The sequence below is a fragment of the Mus caroli genome, chromosome 9 (genome assembly GCF_900094665.2).
Source record: "Mus caroli chromosome 9, CAROLI_EIJ_v1.1, whole genome shotgun sequence".
Classification (NCBI taxonomy): Eukaryota; Metazoa; Chordata; class Mammalia; order Rodentia; family Muridae; genus Mus; species Mus caroli.
In genome coordinates, this window is record NC_034578.1 from 99,467,753 (window position 1) to 99,489,863 (window position 22,111).

The 22,111-nt window shown below is 43.5% G+C and overlaps 3 protein-coding genes and 1 pseudogene across 3 annotated transcripts in view; 3 read left to right on the top strand and 1 right to left on the bottom strand.

Annotated features, from left to right (window-relative positions):
• Positions 1-2,304, top strand: part of Nphp3 (nephrocystin 3) — a 42,815-nt gene extending 40,511 nt beyond the window's left edge. The window contains exon 28 of the mRNA XM_021171801.2: positions 508-2,304. Within this exon, the coding sequence (XP_021027460.1) occupies positions 508-688 (181 nt within the window). The 3' untranslated portion in view covers positions 689-2,304. The remainder of the gene's footprint in view (positions 1-507) is intronic.
• Positions 2,305-4,418: 2,114 nt separating this feature from the next.
• Positions 4,419-5,185, top strand: LOC110301352 (annotated as a pseudogene).
• A 200-nt stretch (positions 5,186-5,385) lies between these two features.
• On the bottom strand, positions 5,386-21,366 carry Uba5 (ubiquitin like modifier activating enzyme 5). The gene is made up of 12 exons (XM_021171803.2): positions 21,017-21,366; positions 18,630-18,675; positions 18,452-18,541; positions 15,314-15,423; positions 14,254-14,340; positions 13,636-13,720; positions 12,794-12,898; positions 12,509-12,636; positions 8,497-8,632; positions 8,186-8,264; positions 7,913-8,019; positions 5,386-6,382 (listed from the first exon to the last, which is right to left on the bottom strand). The coding sequence occupies exons 1-12, from the start codon at positions 21,169-21,171 to the stop codon at positions 6,299-6,301; spliced, it is 1,212 nt and encodes a 403-aa protein (XP_021027462.1). The 5' UTR covers positions 21,172-21,366; the 3' UTR covers positions 5,386-6,298.
• Positions 21,367-21,889: 523 nt separating this feature from the next.
• Acad11 (acyl-CoA dehydrogenase family member 11) overlaps positions 21,890-22,111 on the top strand; it is a 58,490-nt gene continuing 58,268 nt past the window's right edge. The window contains exon 1 of the mRNA XM_021171802.2: positions 21,890-22,108. Coding sequence (XP_021027461.1) covers positions 21,966-22,108 — 143 coding nt within the window. The 5' untranslated portion in view covers positions 21,890-21,965. The remainder of the gene's footprint in view (positions 22,109-22,111) is intronic.

Sequence of the window (22,111 nt, forward strand, 5' to 3'; positions counted from 1 at the left end):
GTGTACTGTGGACAGTAGTGAAGACAGCCTATACCAGCACTTACTGCCTATGGGGTGATAGGGCTACCTACTAACCTCAGAGCTGATGAGTTAGGTGTGTGTTGAGTTTTGCTCACTCCTGTGCGTTCATCTCGGAATGCAGGTGATAACAACACTTAGCATTTTTTTATTAATTTTTTTTAATTAGGTATCTTCTTAAATACAGGGGAACACCAGGGCCAAGAAGTGAGAGTGGGTGGGTAGGGGAGTGGGGTGGGGAGAGGGTATGGGGGACTTTTGGAATAGCATTTGAAATGTAAATGAAGTAAATACCTAATAAAAAATGAAAAAAAAGAAATGTAAATGAAGAAAATATCTAATAAAAATTTTTTAAAAAGAAAGAAAGAAAAGAGTGCAGTGGGAATGGCAAATGAGTTGCAACTTGCTTTTCTGCACCTTGGATGGCTACGTAGAAGCAAGGGTTTCTTGTTAACAGCAGTGCCTCTCTCCTGTTGTTTCCCCTCCAAGCTATGAAGAAGGGAATTTTGAAAAGGCTGCTGAACTGTACAAAAGGGCAATGGAAATAAAAGAAGCAGAGACATCACTTTTGGGTGGAAAAGCTCCTTCAAGGCAGTCATCAAGTGGAGACTCATTTCTCTTTAAAACAACTCATTCCCCTAACGTTTTTCTTCCCCAAGGGCAAAGCTAACTGTCAATTGTTTGCAAGGATACTTCAAGATAAAACAGCTAAACATCTGGAATATTCTAACTCAGTGTTTTTAAAGAAAATCTTTTTTTTTTCCATCTTAGTGTTATTTAACTGGCATTTGTATGAAGTTGTATTGAATTACATTGAATTGTCGTGTCAAGTTTAAATTGATTAAAGAACCTGTTTCCTATGGGATGAGATCCAGGATGACGACATCAGCACTCAGTGGCATGAGGAGTGGCTTGGTCTCTGCAACAAGAGCTGGCAGGATCTCATGGTTTAAGAAATCCACAGTTCTTTTTTCTCCCTCCAGAGCAGCCTTAGCTCTGGCCATTCACTGTCTGTTCCTAGCAGGGCTCTGAGCCAGTTCTCTGCCTCAGAGAACTTTCAAGGGCTAAAGGGACGTTTATAAAAAGTCGGAACAGTCTTCAGTGAAACGAACTAGATAAGAACTCTTGTTTGTTTTCCTTTTTCTGGGTTTGTGTGAGGATATGTGTGCACACACACACACACACACACATACACACACACACATGCATGTACACATGGAGGACAGAGGTCAGCCTTGGGTATCATTCCTCAGGCGCTGTCCACCGTGACTGTTTTTGGTTTTTTTGTTTTTGGTTTTTGGTTTTTTGAGACAGGGTCTCAGTGACCTGGTGCTCTTAACTAGTCTGACTGGCAGTCCACATCCTAGTGACCCATACCCCTGCCTCTATCTCCTAAGACAGGAATACAAGCTTCCATCTCTACCCCCAGTTCTCTAAAGTGGGTTCTGGGGGGTTGAACTTGGGTCCTTATGCTTACATGGCAGACGCTTCACAAACTGAGCTATCACCCTAGCCTCTTACCACATTGTGAATCTCTGTAGCTTGGGGTGACCATGAACTCTTGATCACCCCCCACCCCAGAGTGTTGGGACCTCAGGGGCATGCTGCCACAGCTGGCTTTGCTTTTGGGCCTTCCTCTTCCCTAAGCTGGTTTAGCCAGCCCCGCTTTCTGTGCTGTCTCCAGGAAGCTTCTCACAGTGCTGCAGTGTCCGATGGCATGTGTGCCAGGCTCTTTACCATTCTCATCTTGCTTACTGTGGGACAGGTCTAAAAAGCCAGCTACTCGTGGGATGAGGCACAGGTTCTCAAGGTTAGTACCAGCTTAGAGTATGGGGTGAGTTCAAGGCCAGCCTGGGCACCTTAGTGAAGCCTTGTCACAAAATAGAATAGAGCTAAAGACACAGCAGTAGTATGCCTCAGACCCTGGGTTTAGTCCTCAGCACACACACACATACAAAAAGCCATGACAAATCCATTTCTTTCGTAAATGGTCAGAATCAGTCTTGCCTTACCTCGCTTAGTTGGTGTTTTTATACTGGAAATTAAATATTTTTATAGATTTGATAAATATTGCCACATTTTAGATATTTGTTTTTATTTGTATATTTATAGTAAAATTTTCAATGATTTAAAATCTTATAAGATCCCAATATGTATTATTGTAAAGATGACAGGCATAAAAAAATGTATGTTTTAAAATAAAAGTGTAAGTGCAAGTTCTCTCATTTTGCATTCTGTATTAGAGGGCTATTTTGCATAGTTATTTAAGAATAAACTTTGAACATGTTTCAGCAGACTTGAATTTTGGCCAACTTTAGTCAATAGTTTGCTCAACTTGAAGAACTGTAGTGACCTCAGGGTGTGCCCAGTGTCACCCAACTCCTGGTGGGTGCAGAAGCCAGTATCATCACTAGCCAACACTTACAATTTAGACTTAACCTTGAGGTCCCTCCCTGAGCCCGCTCAGAAGCAGCCTGAGAGCTAGGTGGCCAGGTCAGTCCTGCCAAAGCTTTGAGTTTGGGAAGCGTCGCTAATGTCTACACACTTCTATGGTAAGTTAAATTAGACAGGACATGACAAAATGAGCTTTCTTCTTCCACCTTCTGAGGGAGGCTCAGAGGAACTAAAAAGCTAAAATATGACCATAACCTATCTTTGGAGTTTGCCCCCTCTGAAAGGTACAAATAACAGAATTCATAAGCATATTAGACATTGATTTTTACAACTAATATATCAAAGCTTAAAATCTTTTTCATGGGCTGGCGAGATGGCTCAGCGAGTAAGAGCACTGACTGTTCTTCCAAAGGTCCTGAGTTCAAATCCCAGCAACCACATGGTGGCTCACAACCATCTGTAATGGGATCTGATGCCCTCCTCTGGTGTGTCTGAAGACAGCTACAGTGTATTTATGTATAATAAATAAATCTTTTTTAAAAAATCTATTTCATGACTAATGAAAATGACTAATACACTAAAAATATAGTATTAATCACCTTTTTAAAAGAAACTTTAAATAATAATCTGACCAGTACTCTAAAAGACTTCAAATCAGCATAGTCTTTGTTCTTCTAAAATCTAGATTTGAGAACTATACAAAATATTTTAGAAACTGCAGTGATATTTGACTTTATGGTACAAATTATAACAGAAGTGGTCACTAAATTATATATTTCCTTTTTTTCTAAATTAAATATTCAAATTTAGTACATAATAAGGTCATTATTTTATCCATTTATTGCACTAACAGTGTGTTCTTTGCCTCATGAGAATGCTAAGAGCAGCTGCACCAGACATTTGTGTGAGGATGTGTGATTCCCAAGCAGTAGGATATGCTTCCATTAACAGACACTTGCTTCACAGATATTGGTGTTAGCACAGATGTGATTCTCAGATTGTGTTCATGTTAACATACACCCTCACACACAGCGAAATGGTAATTTTCAGACACTCCCTAATAAAGAGCTGGCAGGAACCAAACTTTGCTCTCAGTTGTCTTCAGTACTTGACAGAAGGGGAATCCTGAAAAGCAGAATTGTCACCTGGGGAGGTCAAGGCTTCTCTGACATAAAGTAGTTGCCTTTCCCTCTGGGTCTACATTTGTGGGTGTCCAGGAGGATGAGAAGAAACCCCAAAGATCTGCTCGGAGCCACAGATCGCCTTTCTGCTAGCAGTAAGGAGCCAAAGCTGTGGCGGGCTTTACTGCCTAGACTCCAGACTCTAGAGTCAGTGCTAAGACGGTGAGGGACTCCTTGCCTTTGTTAGGATCCAGTGTGTAGAAATTCAGCTGAACGTCTAGAAGCTCTATGTGGCAACTCTCATCCACTGCCTGCTGCCCCTCCGGCTCTGTGGCTGCAGGCTACAGGAAGAACTCTATTGGCTCACAGGTGCCTGCCGCCTGCTTGGTTTTTTTGTTTGTTTGCTTGCTTGCTTGAGATAACCCAGTAGTGAACTACTGGCTAAGAGGAAAAAAAAAAGAAGAAGAAAAAAAGAGAGATACATTAGAATTTGGTACAGAAAGCAGATCTTTAAAGGATGATGGATCCTATGTGTTATGCCTTAACAAAACCTGAAAGTTCAAGACTTGATTAAACCTTAGAAAATTCATGGACCATTAATTCTAAAGAATTATTCTAGAAAAAAAATGTACTTCATCTTAAAATTTACAACATGTCTAGTGACTTAAAGTTATTCTCCAATCCAATATGCTTAAGTTCTGTTAAAACATTTGTAAAAAATTTATCACGGCAACATAAATGTTAAGTTTCAAAGCTAGAAGCACTCAACTTCATTATAAATATAAAAATCAACTATAGAGGCAGGCTCGTGGACCAGCGACACCCAGAAATTAAGAGTTTTTTGGGACTTGGGAGGTCGCAGACGGCTGTTCAGTGGCTGTCATCATGCCGCAAAATGAATATATTGAATTGCACCACAAACGATATGGATATTGTTTGGACTACCATGAGAAAAAGAGAAAGAAAGAAGGTTGGGAGGCCCATGAGCATTCAAAGAAGGCAAAAAATGATTGGCCTGAAGGCAAAGCTCTACCATAAACAATGCCATGTCCAAAAAATACAAGTGAAAAAAACGATTAAGATGCATGAAAAGAGAAACACCAAGCAGAAGGATGATGGAAAGACTCCACAGGGAGCAGTCCCAGCCTATCTGCTGGACAGAGAGGGGCAGTCCAGAGCAAAAGTACTTCCCACCGTGATTAAGCAGAAACAAAAAGAAAAGGCGGGAAAATGGAAGGTCCCTCTACCCAAAGTTCGTGCCCAAAGAGAAACAGAAGTATTGAAAGTTATCCAAACAGGGAAAGAAAAAAAGAAGGCATGGAAGAGAATGGTTGCTAAAGTCTGCTTTGTTGGTGATGGCTTTACAAGAAAACCACCTAAATATGAATGGTTCATTAGGCCAATGGGTCTACATTTCAAACAAGCCCATGTCACACACCCTGAGCTGAAAGACACCTTTTGCCTGCCTATACTTGGTGTGAAAAAGAATCCATCATCCCCATTATATACAACCCTGGGTGTGATCACCAGTGAAGTGAATGGGAGCGAGCTGGGCCTTGTGACACAAGGAGGCAGAGGGATTTGGGAAAGTCTGCCCAAGTTACCAACAGTCCTGAGAACAACGGTGCATAAATGCGATCTTGCTGGTTTGACAGTGACATCACTCATACACGTCATTCCACTCACTACCGAAGACCACACCCTGTCAGGAAAACACTGTCGCTGGGGTCTTTCTGACCTACCAAGCAGCCTTACCCCATGTGCAGTCATCAGGAAGTGGTCACTAAGTTGTAAAGGAAAATAAAACACTGCCCACTTTGAAAAAAAAAAAATCACCTGTAATACTAGAATCTCAAAGCAAGTGCATTGAATCTTTACAACTTTATTTTACAAGTGGGAATGGCACTTTTAACTTTTGCTACTAACATTTCTCAATACATAGAATTTAGACATTCATAATGATACATTTCATATCTTCAAGGTTAAACCACCAAGAGTTTACATCAGGCCTCGGTTTACAATTGAAGTGGTCACACTTGGGAAATGGAGCCCTTGCAGGGAATAAACACCTGCGCACCTCTGCAGAGGCAGTTTGAGTTGTTCTGCTCGCCACTCGGACAAGCCTTGCTAGCATGTCAGTATTTATGGAATCAAGTATTGAGGAACACTCTATGAAGCACAAAGTATGGACGGTGCCTGCTCTTCAGTAACATGGTGAAGACACTTCTGCTACAGAGAGTGATGCCTTTTCCTTGATCGATGAAAATCTGAGGATAACCAATGTTTCCTGAACGTAATTCTGTCTGCCATGAACATAGCTTGCTTTTATCTATGGTTCATCTTAAATATTCAATCCATGGGTTTATACACTACCCATGAAGACCTTCTGCTTCGATTTCCTCCAGAATTATCCGAGGGATGTTTTATTCTATCGGCTGTTACAGTCACTCCTGGTCAGAGTAGTAGTGAGCGACTGTCCAGTAGGAAGCCATTCACTCAGACACTGTCAGCCACAGCCTCCAGGCCACACAGTCCAGCCTCCATTTGTGCTACTTATCGTCCAGGGCCTCCTTTCCTTTCTGTCGCTGTGGTACTGACTAGGTTGTATAAGGAAGCAGGAGGAAACCACTAGAGTTCCATACAGCATAACAACTCAGTGAAGATACACATGCCAACTAAGGCGGCGCTAAGTTTTATTAGTTCCGATTGTTTAATTCCAAGGGACTAGCATAAGCAGAGAAAATAAGACAGAAGCCAGCCACTGTCTACATATTCTTCATCCTGGCCATAAGATCTTCCAAGCTTTCACCGGAATCTTCCACTGTTACTTCAGAAGCAGAATCCTCTGTCTGTCAACAAAAGGGGGAAGTGCCATGAAACGGAACCATCCCAAACTGCCTGTCCTCAGCAGCCAGCTTTACCCATGCGCAGCTTGCTGAGAAAGTAGATTTCTCTGATAATATATTTGGAAGTATGTAGGAGACATAAAGTTCTTTATATTACCCACCAAAATGTTGTTCAGGAGGCAGCAACTTCAATATTCTTGGCACTCCTACTGAGTGGATTTTTTAATATAAAATTACACTCGTTTATAGTGGACCATGAAGGTAAGGTATGCTATGTAATGTTCATGTCAGGATAAGCTTATCTCCTCAAGACACTTCTCGGTAATTAGAACAGTCGAAAATCATTTCTTCTAGCTTTCTGAACATAAAACAATGACTACCTACAGCCACCCTTCTGTGACAGACCAGAGCCTAGTGTTCCTAGCTAGCTGTAGCCTCCAAGCTGCTGGCCAACCTTTGCCTCCGCCTGCCCCTCATCCCTGGGAGCACTAGTCCACTCTCAACGTGTGTAACATCAAACCTTCAGAGTCCACACGAGGGAGATCACGTGGTGTTCGTCCATCTGTGCCAGTCTTATTTTACTTAATTACTTCCAGTTCCATCTATCCTGTCACAGATGACAGGTTGTCATCCTCTTATGCTCAGTAGTATTCCACTGTGTGTGTGTCCACATGCGCATGTGTGCACATGTATCTTTTATCAGTCAAAGGACATTTTGGCTCTATATACTTTAGATATATACCTTACACCCAGTGAGAGTACTGGATCACATATACAGTAATTTTTTGAGGAGCCTCCATTTAGTTTTCCACAATGGATGTAGGAATTGGCATTCCTGATAGCAATGCATTACCACAGTCTAGGCTCCCTATCTTCACATTCTTGCCAGCACTTACCTTTTTCACTTGGAGTGAGATGTACCTCACTGGCTTTCATCTGATGCCCCTGATGACTAATGATGTTTAACGACTTTTCAATACGTTTGCCTATCTGTATTTCTTCTTGTCAGGTGGTCCAAGCCCTTGCTCTGAAAGTCTTCACTTGACAAGTCTCCATCTTTGTAGGTTTACTCATGTACACGCGTGTTCTCTCCCTCTCTCTCTCCCTCCCCCTCCACCCCTCACCCCTCACCCATGACCTCCATTTCCAGGATATTACATATCCAGGTTCATCTCAAATTTGCAAATCTGCTGGCTCAGCCTCCTGGGTGCTAGGACCACAGGCGCACGCACACCATCACCCTTTCCTGAAGTAAATTTAAGTGGGTTTGTGGCTAAAACTATCAATATGAAAAAGTCATAATTTAACCTACTATTGTTTGGATACATCAGAGGATTTTTAAAAGTCTCCACTTTCTCAGTTTCAAATTTGCTGACACTGAATATCTGGTTCTTAATACCTCACTGCCTACATATGAATTCTAAACTAGGAAATGCCCCACTAGCCTTCCAACATAAGATAAAACTGAAAGGAGAAATACATATTTTCTCTTCTCTGGCATTTACACACGGGCTAATCAGCTTTCACAGGTACCTTCTTTGGGACTGTGTATGCCACTGTAATGCCTTCAGGTAAGGTGGGGACAGGACCTGAAGAGCTCTTCAGTTCCTCTTCTGACACCTCAGACACCAGTTCGATGCCTGTAGGATTAAATATGACTCTGAGTTCATTCTCAAGAAAACCACAAGAATTCCTTATACTTTTGTATAATCATACATTCCTTCCCAGAAAACCCTGTGATAACTATTTTAAAATGTGTGTGGCCTCCTATTTCCTCCCACAGTGTGAGTGCGCAAGGCTCCTTACCCCACTCGTTGTCCTCATGAACCACCTCTGCCTCCTCCTGGGGCTCGGCCTCCTGCGTGGGCAGCGCTGCTGCCCTCTTCTGTGTAAAGCAAACAGAACAACGCGGGTTACTCCTCAGTTCTCTGCAGCACTCAGGAATTCACACAGGCATTTCATCTTCCCAAAAGCAAGAAAGAATTTTTGTTTTTCCAGTATGCTAAATTAACTAAAACTATAAAAATCCAGAAGCCATTTATATTATATTCCCAATCTGTCTCTCTTGAAAGTCACTGTCCCAGGTGATGGGGCCCTCAGATTTTCTGACTGTGTACCTTGTATTCTTCTTGTTGCTTTCTACAGTTTTTGTCATCACACTGAGGGTTTGGCTTCATGAACATGGTAGGGAAAAAATCCTGCATTGCATTGTATCCAAGGTAAAAACTGACAGTGCCAAATTTTAACAGAAACCTGAAAAAGAAAGAGCCAAATTAGCCAGGCATGATGGTGCACACCTTTAGTCCCAGCATTTGGGAGGCAGAGGCAGGTGGATGTCTGTGAGTTCTAGGCCAGCCAGGAATCTACAGTGAGACTCCATCTCAAAACACAAAAGAAAAGAGAAAATCAAAGTAGGCTAAGTAAAGAAATAAAGTACTAGAAGTAAGTAAATTCTGGTCGAGGTAATGAACTTTATAACAAGCCTAGAAAACAGTGACTTGCTCCACCTTAGGGACCTTGGCCACAGTAGCTACTTGAATATTTGTTAAATAAGTGAAGGGAAGGAAGGCTCACCCCCTTCCATCACTGTACGATGAGCAACCTCTGATAAAGATGAACCACAGCAAGTACAGCCTGCTGACCCTTGAAGGCGCGCACTGATCTTGGAGGTGTTTTAAGGCATGAGCACTGGGTGGGGCTGGGAGGTGGCTCAGTGGATCAAGCTCTTGCTGTACCAGCACGAGAACCTGAGTTTGGATCCCCAGCACCCACATAAAACGACAGGCACAGCATCCTGAGCCTGTGATCCTAGATCTGAGAGAAGGGAATGGAGACCGCCAGTATAGCCAAAACGTTGAGTGCCTACATCACTAAGAGACCTTGTCTCAAAAAGTAATGTGGAAAACACCTTAGATGCAAGACACAGAGAAATCCAGCTGGAAGTGAGCTGGAAGCCTCTCCCCATTGGCTAGCATTTATAGTGCCAGGACGTGCTCTACAGGCTGCTGGGGAAGAAAAGGCATCAATGGGCTTATCCAGTTGTAAATGCTATAACCAATAATATCAGCCTGCCAGGCAAGATGTGCCCACAGGTAGAGCAATGGCGCTAATGTTGGCAGAGGTGTGAGGTCAGAACCAACCACCTCTGACTGGATGTGAGGCCTGCTCCACAAAGGGAATTCAAACCTGGTACTGTAAAGGAAATCGAAACCCATGGCTAAAGTTTTAGGTCCCAAGGGCAACTCACTACTGCCGTTTTGGTAACCTATCATGGTGCCAGACTGTATTCTGAATATCAAAGCTTATACCCACAGACAGCTGCTACCCCAGCCTTAGTGAGAATCTTCTCTCTGTAGTGATCAGCACTGCATACAGACACATGCGTGCTGTAGGTGCTGAGGAGCAGTGAGGGCCTACACAGGACATTTGTACCTCTCCATGCTACAGGAGAGGAGGTGGAGAGAACTCACGAGCCACAGACAGACAGAAGGGCTTCACCAACTGTCTACTAGGCATGGAACCACCACTGCACTGACCACCCCACAGCAGCTGTGGCTGTTTGCAATGGGCCTATCAGGTGTCAATCACGGATTAGGGAGGGACTTATGGGTTCCTACCCTTTCCTACTCAAGTACTGTCTACCAGTGGGGTCTGAGGGGAGGACAATCACTGTGGTCAGTGTGTATCCATGAGTGCCCACCAGGCACCAATGGACATTCCAAACCCATGCCCATACAGATGCTCCTGACTAAATTTAGTGGGTCTTGAAACAATCACAAAGTCATAAATGTGGGAAGATTTGTCAGAAGTAATAGGGATGGGAAGGAGAGTACAGGAAGTGGAGAAGAGGTTACAGTAGTCAAAATGTACTTCATACATGCATCAAACTATCCTTTGACAGAAACAGAGAAAGTTACACACAACAATGCCCTCTGGCCTCCACATATGGGTGCACAGAAAAGCATACCTTAGACATATGTGCACACATGCATAACCCACCAGACAAAAATATGACATGTAATACTAGATTTAATTTAAAAAAACCAATATAACCACTATAACTATATAATTTTAAATATAGTAAACTAGAACTATACTAAGTCACTGATGTAAACAGATTCAGGTAAAATCAAACATTTCCAGCATGCTAGAGTCCATGGTGACCCTGTCCCTGTCAAATGTCATTCTCTTTAAAAGCGTCTGTCTTGGTTATTCTTTTGAAACTTAATCCAAGCTGGATCACTGAAAATGCCTTCATCACATGGTCTGCAGGCAAATGGGCAGGTAGGTAGTCCTAGGACAGACCCAGGGCAGACCCAGGATAGCCAAAGGCTATTCTGCAAAGGCAGACGATAAAAGGCAGTATTACCAAACAAGGTGGAGGGTGAAGACTGACAACTGAGGCTGTCTACTGACTTCCTCACATGTAGCACAGGCATATGCCTGGATACACACTCAGGTAAGAGTACATACATACATACACACACACACACACACACACACACACATAGCGTGTACACATAAGAGCGCATACACACACCACATACACATAATATGTACACACAAAGATTAAAATAACTTCAAGAAAAAAATTTGAAAATACATATTTGAAATATATAACAAGGGGGCTGGAGGGATGGCTCAGCAGTTAAGAGCACTGACTGCTCTTCCAGAGGACCCAGGTTCAATTCCCAGCATCCACATGGCAGCTCACAACTCTTTAACTCCAGTTCCAGGGGATCCAACACTCTCAAACCAACATACATACAGGCAAAACACTAACGCACATTAAATAAACAAGTAGATCTTTAACTATTTAACAAGGAGTAAAAAAAAAAAAGCAGATGGTAGATAGTACAATAATCATTCATAGAAAAAATGTAAGTGCCCAGCCTGTTTTTCTAAACAAGTGGAAACTGAAGTAGCCATTCTTCTGATTGGCAAAGCTCTAAGAGTCTGAAGATATTAATGTTTCTTACAGCTTGTGTGAGCCAAGTACTTGGATGAACAGTATAATCTCCTTCCAACATAACCAGGTGATAATCGTTAAATAAACTGCAGAAACCCACCACACTGCAGATAAATTGAGCATTCAACGGTATGTGTAGGATGGTGTCTGCAGCACAGGTAATAACAATAACAGACATTCGAAGCTGTATGTTAATAGAGGAACCCTGAGGGCAATGTGTTTGTAGCCCGGACTGTTTGACCTTTTTGTACAATATCATAAAGTGTTCTAGTGCCTACTGATGCATAGACAGCACCTGTTCTTATACTACACAGTCCTAGACTGCTGCCTTCAGAGTTCTCATACATGTTTCTTATGACCTCTGCTGGAGCCACACTTCTGATGTCAGGATGTTTATTTACCACATTGCAGTTTGTGATTATTCTGAGACTTAGGAGACATAACTCGGCTTCTAAGCCTGAAGTGGGGCAAAAAAATTAGCCAGAATTAGGGAATTCTGAAAAGCCTGCTTTTAAAGAGTGAACTGGTTCATTAACTAACACAAACAATGGCTATACAAAACCCATTTTTCTCATTTTTAGCTGCAGTTAATAAATTCATAGAGGACTCTGGTCTTGGATAATAGAAGTGTCTCTCTGGTTGGCTCACATTTGAATAACGCTTAGTAAGAGCATCAAGACAGTAGAGCAAGTGTATCTATGCCCTGGTCTCCACCCACTGTCTGTCCGGACAGCTTGAACTCAGTTGCTTAGTGCATCTCAGACATATGTCACCCATTTCAATCAGCAAAGGAGCACATGTGCTATATGACCATGCCATGGGGTTATGTGGTCTAGTGTCTCTGAAGTGCACTGTGTTTGCAGGATGCTGAAAATATCTAATGATGCATTCTCATAATAGAGCCTCTGGCCCAATGATGCAGGACTGGGTTATTTAACAAGAGCTATTCCAATTCAGGAATAACTGACATTTAAACAAGCATGTGTACACACAAACACACACACAATGCTAATGAAAGTCCACACATGTACGATATACTTAAAAGCAAATTTAAGTTTAAGAGAACTACTTAGTTGGCAATACCAATTCTTGGAGTACTTTATGGAAACATTCTTATCAAAGGTGTACAGAACATTTCAGAAAAACCAGCCCTCACTTACTTTAGTACATTTTGTACCAAGAGCCCGGCCACCACCCCCATGGTGGTGGGGAGACTGGCTGCGCAGACGCCTTCTCGTTTCAGGGTTTTTTCATCAATATTTGAAGCAACTACAAGTGGTGGCGCACACTACATGAAAGAGAATACAGCAATTTCAAACAAGATGGAGAGAAACGAAATGCTCCCGAGGGTGTCCCAGTGCACCCCTTGGCTCCTTGGAATGGCAGACACTGATACAAGAGATCACTGAGAGCTAACAATGACCGTGAGCCAGGACAATGCCTACCGCGAAGCAAGCCGACTCTCCAGGGATCATCAGCTGGATGTGCCCGGAAACTGCATTTTCACTGACCCCAGATTCCATCCATGTCTGACCAAGTTCATTACAAGCCTGAACAGGAAAAGGCAAAACCACAGAACAGCACAAATTACTGCCAACCTCCTTTGTGGAATTTCAGGTGCTATCTAAACAGATCCTGAGGGTTTCTGGGTCAAAGAGAGCTACAACAGTTGAAACAGCAAGTGCCTACTCCTTACACTGGACCTGCTTCCTACATTTCTTCAGATCAATGTAAAAACTTATTTTTCCAAAACCTCTGCAATGTAAAAACCCTAAGTATTATTTAAAGGAGATTCAAAGGAAAATTATTTTATCTTTGGGAAATGTTTTAAATTTATGTATTTAAGACTAGTAAGACAAAAAAGCTAAAACCAATGGTGAGCCAGCAAGATGGCTCAGCAGGCAAAGGCGCTTGCCACCAAGCCTGATGACCTGAGTTTAACCCCCAGGAGAGAACCAACTCCTGCAAGTTGCCCCCACGGTGACAGGGATATGGTGGCATACATGCACACAGACACACAGACACACAGTATATGAACGCAACGAAAACCCAATGGTGACTAGAATAAGTATCATAAAATATTCACTGACTTTAAAAACACACAGCAGAAACACCTGTTGCTTTATCATAAGCAAGCAGGACACTGGGTCCCAGCCCAGTGAGGTTACAAGCTCTTACCACACAGGTTAAAGCAGGGTAACTATGAAGATAGGATTTAGGCTTAAAACTCTATTCAGAGAGAACACCTGGGTTAAGCCCAGGCTGCAGGGCCTCACACACCACTCACTGTATTTATTGCCATTCGAGCTTCAAAGTTGTCCACACAGCTAAGAACTAGGTCAACAGGTTGTCCTTCTTCTAATCCACCATTACTAGAGAAAGAAAAGAAATTGTATTTAAAGAAAAGGAAGATACAAAATACATTTGTCTGTTCTTCCCTACAGCCTGGCGGCTGACACCTGTGGTCCTAGCACCTGGGAGGCTGAAGCAGGAGGATGTCACTGGCTCCATGCCAACCCTCTGACATATGAGATCCTGTCTCAAAAAACAACCAAATGCAAACCCATATTAAATCCCTGACCTATTTCTTGAAGCAAGAAACTTACAAACTTGTAACCCTACTGCCTCATCCTCCCAAATGTTGGTATCAGAGGCACTCACCACCACACCCAGAGGGACACAAAGCACATTGTCATGCTATTTGTGAAGTCAATTTCCCATTATAACATCATGTTTAATGTTACATATACCGCAGTTAAGTCACTTTCTGAATAGAGAATTATTCTAATAAACAGTACATTAAAATTACCTTTCCTAAAAGTTGAAAAACTGTCAGTAGATTTTCTAGCACTTGTTCAACTGAGCTGTTCAACAAGACATTACATAAAATATTCATACATTTTACCTTATTCTATTCATGAAATGTTCAAAGTGTTCCACTGTGGTGATATTGTAGTTGTGAACTTCAAACAGAACATCAGGGTTAATGTTCCTGAGAGGGAAAGCAACCGTTACAAACACTCCGAGGAGGAACAGGACAAAAGGCAGAAGAGAGGGCTGCGTGGGCGAGCAGGACTTCAGTGGGGGTGAGGATGACAAAGTCCCCTTCTACGGCTTGTGTTGCACTTGAGGATGAAGACACACAGGCTGCAACTGCTGCAGAGTAGCCATGCGTGCAGCCCAACACACTTTTGATGTCTGTGTCCTTCTGCAAGGCCACTAATATAGACTGTCATAGAGACTACAAGGATGCATCCATCCTAACCTGAACAATCTATGTGCTGGGAATAAAGCCTTTACTGCTGCTGGAATGTCCAGTTCAGCCTGGCAGTCCCTTTATGTCTCATTCAGTTTAGTTTAGAATGTTTGAGGTCCCACAGTTCGCGGCTGGCACATCATGGCTCATGAGCCAAATCTGACCCATGTACTGCCGGGTTTGGGGTTTTGCCATGAATCCCTGTCGGTGCCGTGCTTACACAGTCCAGGCTGACCTCAAATTCAGGCCATTCCTCACGAGTGCCTCAACTTCCTGTAAGTTGGAATTTGCAACATGTTCCACCACAGGACATTAGAACTATTCTTTACTAGTTAGGGAGAACTCCTTCAGTAGGGAGAACTCCTTCAGGGCATTTTGCTACATAAAAAATAGAATTCAGATTTCAGAGTCTAGAACTTAAGTTGTACTGGAACAAAGGCATGCCCAATCATCTGGCATTGGCCATGGCTAGTCTCACACTGTGGCTCCACAGTTAAACAGTGGCAGCAAGGAAGAAACTGTGCACACTCTAACCCTACACAGTCCGCCAACCCCGGTCTAAGAAGTAAGAGATTTCTTTGTGTAAGTGAGATATGCATTTCAGGGAGAGAACCCAAGTCAGTTCACATTCAGCTCCGCTCACGGCAGGTCACAAAACAAGAGCCCACTGCACGCATCCCACCACCAGCACCACCACCACTCCAGTCACCTCAGGGTGTGCTCTGCTGCGTGGACCTTACTCAGTCCTGCTTGATACGGCTGGAAGAAAAGCCGATTCATGTTGGCCAGCTCCACCTTGTCATAGTCAAAGAGCAGCAGCTGAAATGAAAACAGTGGTGTTTCAATGAAAAATGACTTTAAGCTAGGGGATCTTCTATTTGATAGGCTTTCTGTTAGTGACGTGAGAACACTGGCTACTTCTAAGGCACTTGGGGTCTCAGTGATTTACTAAGTGCCCTGTGAGATAAATGCATAGCTCCTTTTACCCTCAGCTTCCTGACAAGACAGCTCGGGACCTGTACTGAACAGCACACAGCTAATGCAGGAACCAGCGCAGTTGCCCTCCCTAACCCAGGGCTGTGCGGCTTCCCCAGACCGGCTCAATGAGGGGATGGCTGTTCCGTGTCATTCTCACAGCACAGTTTAGAACTGTGCCAAGATCCTACTGCTTCCTCTTTACCTTGACTTCCTTTGTGTGACACACCCCATACCCAAGCCAAGGCGAAAAGTCATTACTCCAAAGAGTTATCAACCAGTTAGTTCCTGTTTCCTTAGGCCTACTTCAATGTTTGCCATGCATTCATGCCACTTGAAATGAGCAGAATTTCTCATTTCTTATCAGAAAGAACAGGTTAGAATCTATAAAGATGAGATTTTATCCTTTTCTTTTTTCTTTTTGTACAGTGCTGGGGTTTGAACATGCTAGGCAACTGTTCTACCACAAAGCTTTATCTCAGGGGGAAAACAAAACCTATGACAACACGCAGAGAACCTTCAATAGGCTGCTAGCAAAGGACCACTTAGGCCCTTTATAACCCCAAGTCCCTAACCCTTGGCTCATCCAGTAATATCTGCTTGGTGAGAGAGAGTTTTAAGTGAGTGTGTGGCTTCTAGTCGGCTTGGTGCTAAGAAGTGGAGGCTGTTACTCTGCTGCTACTTGGCTTAGGTCACAGAGAACTGCTATCAATTCTCTAGCCTGCAGCACATCTGGAAAGCATTGCAGCTGATGCAGACACTTGCAGAGATCGAAATGGGCTCTGGGTCTCCAAAGCACTATTTCCCACTAACCTTCTTCAGTCAGCTTCTTGTTTTAATGACAGAAGAAAGAATTCCTGAAACTCATCCATTTAGTCTGAGTTTACAAACCTGGGTATCCAGTGAGATCATGGAAGAGTCACTGAAAATGCAGGTGTCTGCAGCTCGCTGCCAGAATTCCTATTTACCCATGAAGAGTGCAATGGGCATGAGAGCCAACAAAGTCTTCTCAGGATTCTAATTACAGCAGCCTTGGGAACCTGCTGCTGCCTCATCTAGCAGCACCTGAAGCACATGTGAACTGCGGGTGGGGCAGGAAGCACGTCCCCAACAGTAATATGCAGTCTATGAAAAGACAGATTCTGACTAAGTTGTATGAGCTGCACCATGAAGACTTCCTTCCTAGCAAACACCCAGGCAAGGTTCCAGTCATTCTCAGGGTTTAGGCTCTGCACTGTTAGATGACCTGGAAACCAAGTATGACAATTTACAGGTTCACCTGACACCTACAGGATTAAACCATATAACGAGGTCTCGCAGTCTGCTTTACTGCAGCCACGCACTCATCTTTGACTACCGATCTCAAGCATCTCCAATATCCCATTAATCAACTGGGCACTCAAGTCATTTACAAGCAACATTTTGGCCCGCTTCTGTAAACCACTTCAAAGATATTAAAATTATAATAAACATTGTAGTATTTTGTTGGCATCATTTTTATATCAATAAATGAGAGCCAATTTTACAAACACTATCTTTTAAAATTAACTTATTGACAAATGAATATTGGAGAATCTGTTATATATATGTTACATATATATTATATGAAATATATTAAGTGTATAATTATAATATATGATATGAAATATAATTATTCATTTAAATATATTAAAAGAAAACAAAAGGGCAGATAATTGTGGAAAACTTATCTATATTTTATATATAGTATATATTATATATATATGAAATATATTAAGTGTATAATTATGTAATGTATAATATGAAATAGAATTATTCATTTAAATATATTATAAGAAAATAACAAGAGGGCAGAAAATTGTAGAAAACTTACTTATCTATTCAACCACCAAGTAAAATCAATAGTCCTTGGCTTTATAAATTTGAGACTGACAGATTAAATTCTGACAGAAGGTTACTTCTTTTCTACAATTCAACTTTGTTTTTAAATGAAAACAAAGGGGGCTAAATAAAAACTCTGAACCATTTCCCAATTCAAACTCAATGCCTTCCACTCTGTGTGTCTGACTGAGTGCTTGATAAGATTTTTCAAGATCTGAGTATTCCATTTTCATACTTTATCCACTTAAACATACTGTCTTTTATATCAAAGTAGGACAAAACTTCGTTTTTAAAAAACTGTTGGGGGGAGAGACTGAGGGAATGGAGGAAGAGAAGGCTGAGTTGAGATGTGTGAGAGATGTATGTATAAATAAAATAATAATAATAATAATAAAATCTGTAAAGACGTGACAGAAACTTAAATTCCTCCAGGGGCAGCACTTCCTGAAATCAAAATATATGCTCCAGGCTCTATCCTGTTCCCAAAAGTTGTACTTCGCCCATCAGCTGTGCCATTTTGAGTTAGCTAACTGTGCAGAGTGTGAGGCTGAACTCTGACCACTCACAGTGGGGCACAGGAGCCCTTACATCAGGAGTAAAAACCCAACAGAATCCCCACTGTGTGAGCTTGCCTGCTTGACTTGGCGTGGCTACGCACCCTCTTGCAAAAGTAAACTTTCTGCCTTGCTAAAATGCTACAGATAACATGGTATTTTGGGAGTGACCCCAGAACCATTTCTAACAGGTTCTATATCTAAAATAATTCCAAATTACTTACACATTACACTGCCCTAAACCAACGTTTCTGGACACAATTAAGTACCCTTTGTTGAATTAGTAATAATATGAGCCTTTGTCTGGAGAAAGTTATGACTCGGCCTCTAGAGAAGAGCAAGCTACCCAAATATAACAGAAATTAACCACTGATTAAGCAATAGAGTGCTGCTCTGTACCTGATTTGCTCCCGGAGTGAACAGTTTCCTACTGGACAGGCAAAGAGAAATCTTTTTACCTTACCAATGCCACATCTTGTCAGCATTTCAGCAGTCACACTACCAACTCCACCAACACCTACTATTGCTACAGCATAGGTACGGATTTTCTGTGAAACACAAAACGGTACCTGTTAATACTCTGTTTGATTTGTCACGAGAAATTAGTCTCATTTCCTGAAATCAAGTTCATCATACCTTATAGTCACTGACAATTCCCATCCGTTTCAATGCCATCAGACGGCTTAAAAGAAAACAAAACAAATTTAGAGCTTTTGCATTCTTGTTATTCATCTTTATTTTCATGCGGATGGGTGAGTTGCAGGTATACACATGCAGTACTGCAGGTATACATATGCAGTGGCTGCAGAGACCAGAGGCGGGTGGCAGATCACCTGGGACTAGAGTTATGCATGGTGAACTGCCACGTCAGTGCTGGGGATCAAACCTGGGTCCTGTGAAGAGCAGCCAGCCCTCTCCAGCCTAAGCTTGCAATCTTTCAGCTAACAGTGATATGTATAGACAGACTCCATCAAAGGAAACAACCACCAAAATTCAATCATTACTACTTCAAAAGAGGAGGAATCTAGCTGGACATGGTGGCATGCATCTGTACTCCTAGCACTTGAAAGGCTGAGGCAGGAGGATTAGGAATTCAAGGCCAGCCTGGGAAACACAGCAAATCTGACGACTAGCTGAACTTAAAAGCTACCCTTTACTGGGTAAATCACTAGGTTTAAAACCATGAACGCTCGTGTTACCTGTGAAACTGTATTGTTCTTCTAAAATACCTTCTTTATCTTAATGTGTAGTCAAGATCTACACCTAATGGTTTAAATGGTAAGGGTGAAAGGGAAATGGCACTGTTGTCCCTTGCTTTGTTAGTATATAAAGACAATGAAATAAGCTCATGGCCTCTGCCCATAAGAAAGGATATCTGCTTTTGGGAACATCTGTTGTCTGCCAAGGATTCTAAGAGGCACTGCTCAATTATTGGGTATATGTATGTGTTTATATGTGCGTACGTGCACACTGTGGTATATACCCATATAACATGTAAAAGTTTTCGTGTGTTTGATCTTTACTGCACACATGGACCTGTGGTTGTTAGACATCTGTCAGCAGCCCTCTGGTTGACCCCGCCTCTCCACTTTAACCCTATGTGACCTATCTAGAGCTGCACACACACTATTATAGTATTTTCACTTCTTGCTTCTCAGTCTTCTGAAGTCTTAACTCTTAAATGGCCATCACAGATGCACAAACACTTCCTGTCTCAGTAGCCAATCCTTTTGGTTAGATCCTAACTGTTCACTGCAGGGTGGGTATTTTAGCAGTTCCCTTTCTCTCACAACCTTGACTCTTCAAGCAGCAACTGCATCTTCCTTACGCCTCATCGCCTACATGTTTGCACTCACTCACCCTAACTCCAGCAGTTCTCAGAAATGTCTACGTACACTCACAAGCAGGCCTTACCAACTTCACCACCCAAGAGTGTCTCTAGACCCATAGCACATAGAGTCCTCTTTCTGGAACTTTACCTACGTTTAAAACTACCCAGGTTTTAGCCTCACTGCTTATAGCCTTAGAGACTTACTGTGGAGGTACCTAATGCCACAGATTCTATTGCATACTGCAGTCCATCTAAAATAGCTCCCTACACTTTTCTCACCTCCAGGATGAGAGAAAATGATCAGCAATCCCCTAGAACTGTGGTGAGAAGAAACATACATGTAGCGGAAGGTCTAACAGCATGCTGCCGACTGCAGTCGTCTACGAGGTTTGCCATGCACAACTGCTGTTCTAAGAACTGCACATAAACTGCTTCAGTCTTCAAAACTATGGCATAAACAGGCATTCCTGTGGCCCCACTTACAGGGAGCAATCTCAACCAGAAGTTCAGCAACTGTTAGAAACCGTTCTAAGTTACTGACTACTCAGTAAGCTGAGAAGTGACGCCACTCAATCTTCTAAGTCCATTTAGGGAGAGCAAAGAGGAGGGGTCAGGAGCCCTGGCAAAGTCGATATTCAGGGATGTTTGTGAGCACTCTAGTAACTAACTCTCCCTCACCCTGCTCCATCTAAGTTACACTAAGAGGCATTTAGGAAACGGTGCTCTATCCTTAGCGACTTTACATATTATATTCTGACAGCGCTTTCTATCCATCAGCCTATGCAGATCGAGGTTGACTAATAAAGATAATGGTGACAGGAAACTGGGTACAAGACAGCAGGCAGAAGAGCTGCACCATATGGATGGATGGCTTGGATTGTTTTGGGTTTTTTAAATAAAATGTTATTTTCCTTCCTTGCAGGAAAAGGGGGTCTCACCACACAGCTCAAGGTGGCCTAGAACTCCTGTAGCCCAGGCTGACCAGGACCTCACGGCAACCCCCTCTACCTCATCCTCCCGAATGCTAGGATGAATCGTGAGCCAACTCGCTTGGTGAAGAATATCTTCTGACTAGCATAAGACATGGCCTTGTCCATCTGGGAACTGGACCTCCACAGCAGGAATGGAGCGGCAGGAGGCCGGCTGAATCCCTCGCGCGGAGCGTGGCCCTGGCCGCCCCGCCATGGATCACCTGTAGGGATTGGAGTCCAACACCTCGTCGCTCATCTCCTGGATGCGGGTCCGGCCGCAGTGGCCGTCCCCTCCAGAGCGCCGGGTTCTCTCCCGGGCGAGTTCCTGCTCCAGCTCCTCAACCCGCTGTCGCAGCCGCTCCACCGAGTCGGCCATAGCTGGGCTCCCGGTGGCCTCCGATCCCAGGCCGGACCGCCGCCGTCGCCGTCGTCGCCGCCTCCCCACCCTGCCTCGCTGGGCCCACGAAGCACAGGAGGACCGGACACAGCCTACCAGGTCCGGACACCGGCGAAGCGGCTCCAAGGCTCCCAGTAAGACACGTCTCCGGCACGCCCACCGGGCTTCCGGCGTGCCGCTTCCGGTGCGCCGCCGCCATCGCTCCGCTCGTTAAAAAAATAAATAATAATAAAAAATAAAAACACTCCTCAAAACAGTTGGCTTTCTTCTCTAGAACCAAGACCCAGGTCTCAGCAGGGCCAGCGTCATATGTGTCCAGATCAAGTCGACCGCCATTCCGTCTTTCCTATCTAGGAGGCCATGAGAAACACCAGGGTCTTTTAATGCAGGCTCAAGGTTCTGGCGGACTCTTTTCTTGCACGGACCGCACAGGTCTTCCGCTGGCCGCGTCCTTAGCCTAGGGTGACAGCTGTTTGTCTTCATTCGCCAGAGTCACGTTTGCGACCTTGTTTTTCTATAAGACTGAGGCCTCCAGCTATGACGCTGAGAGTAAATTCTAAGTCTGGTCCCACAACAGGCAATTCTTTTATTTCTCCACCAGACTCCGAGTCCCAGACTCCGCCACCCACAAGGCTTAGCAGCAACACTACCCAGAGTCCCGGTGATTGGCTTCTCCTAAGCCCCGCCCGGCCACGCCCCCAAGTTTTGGTCTCCTTTCTGCCTTGGCGCAACCTCCGCAGTCTGTGGATTCCTCGGTGACAGCAGTGGCGGTTATGGAGATGGATGTCACCAGTGACACCGTGGAAGTGCTACCCCAGCACAAGTTCGACCTCAGGTCCCTGGAGGCCTACCTGAATCAGCACTTGCCGGGCTTTGGGTCAGATCCCCGGGCTGTGCTGACTGTTACTCAATACAGGTA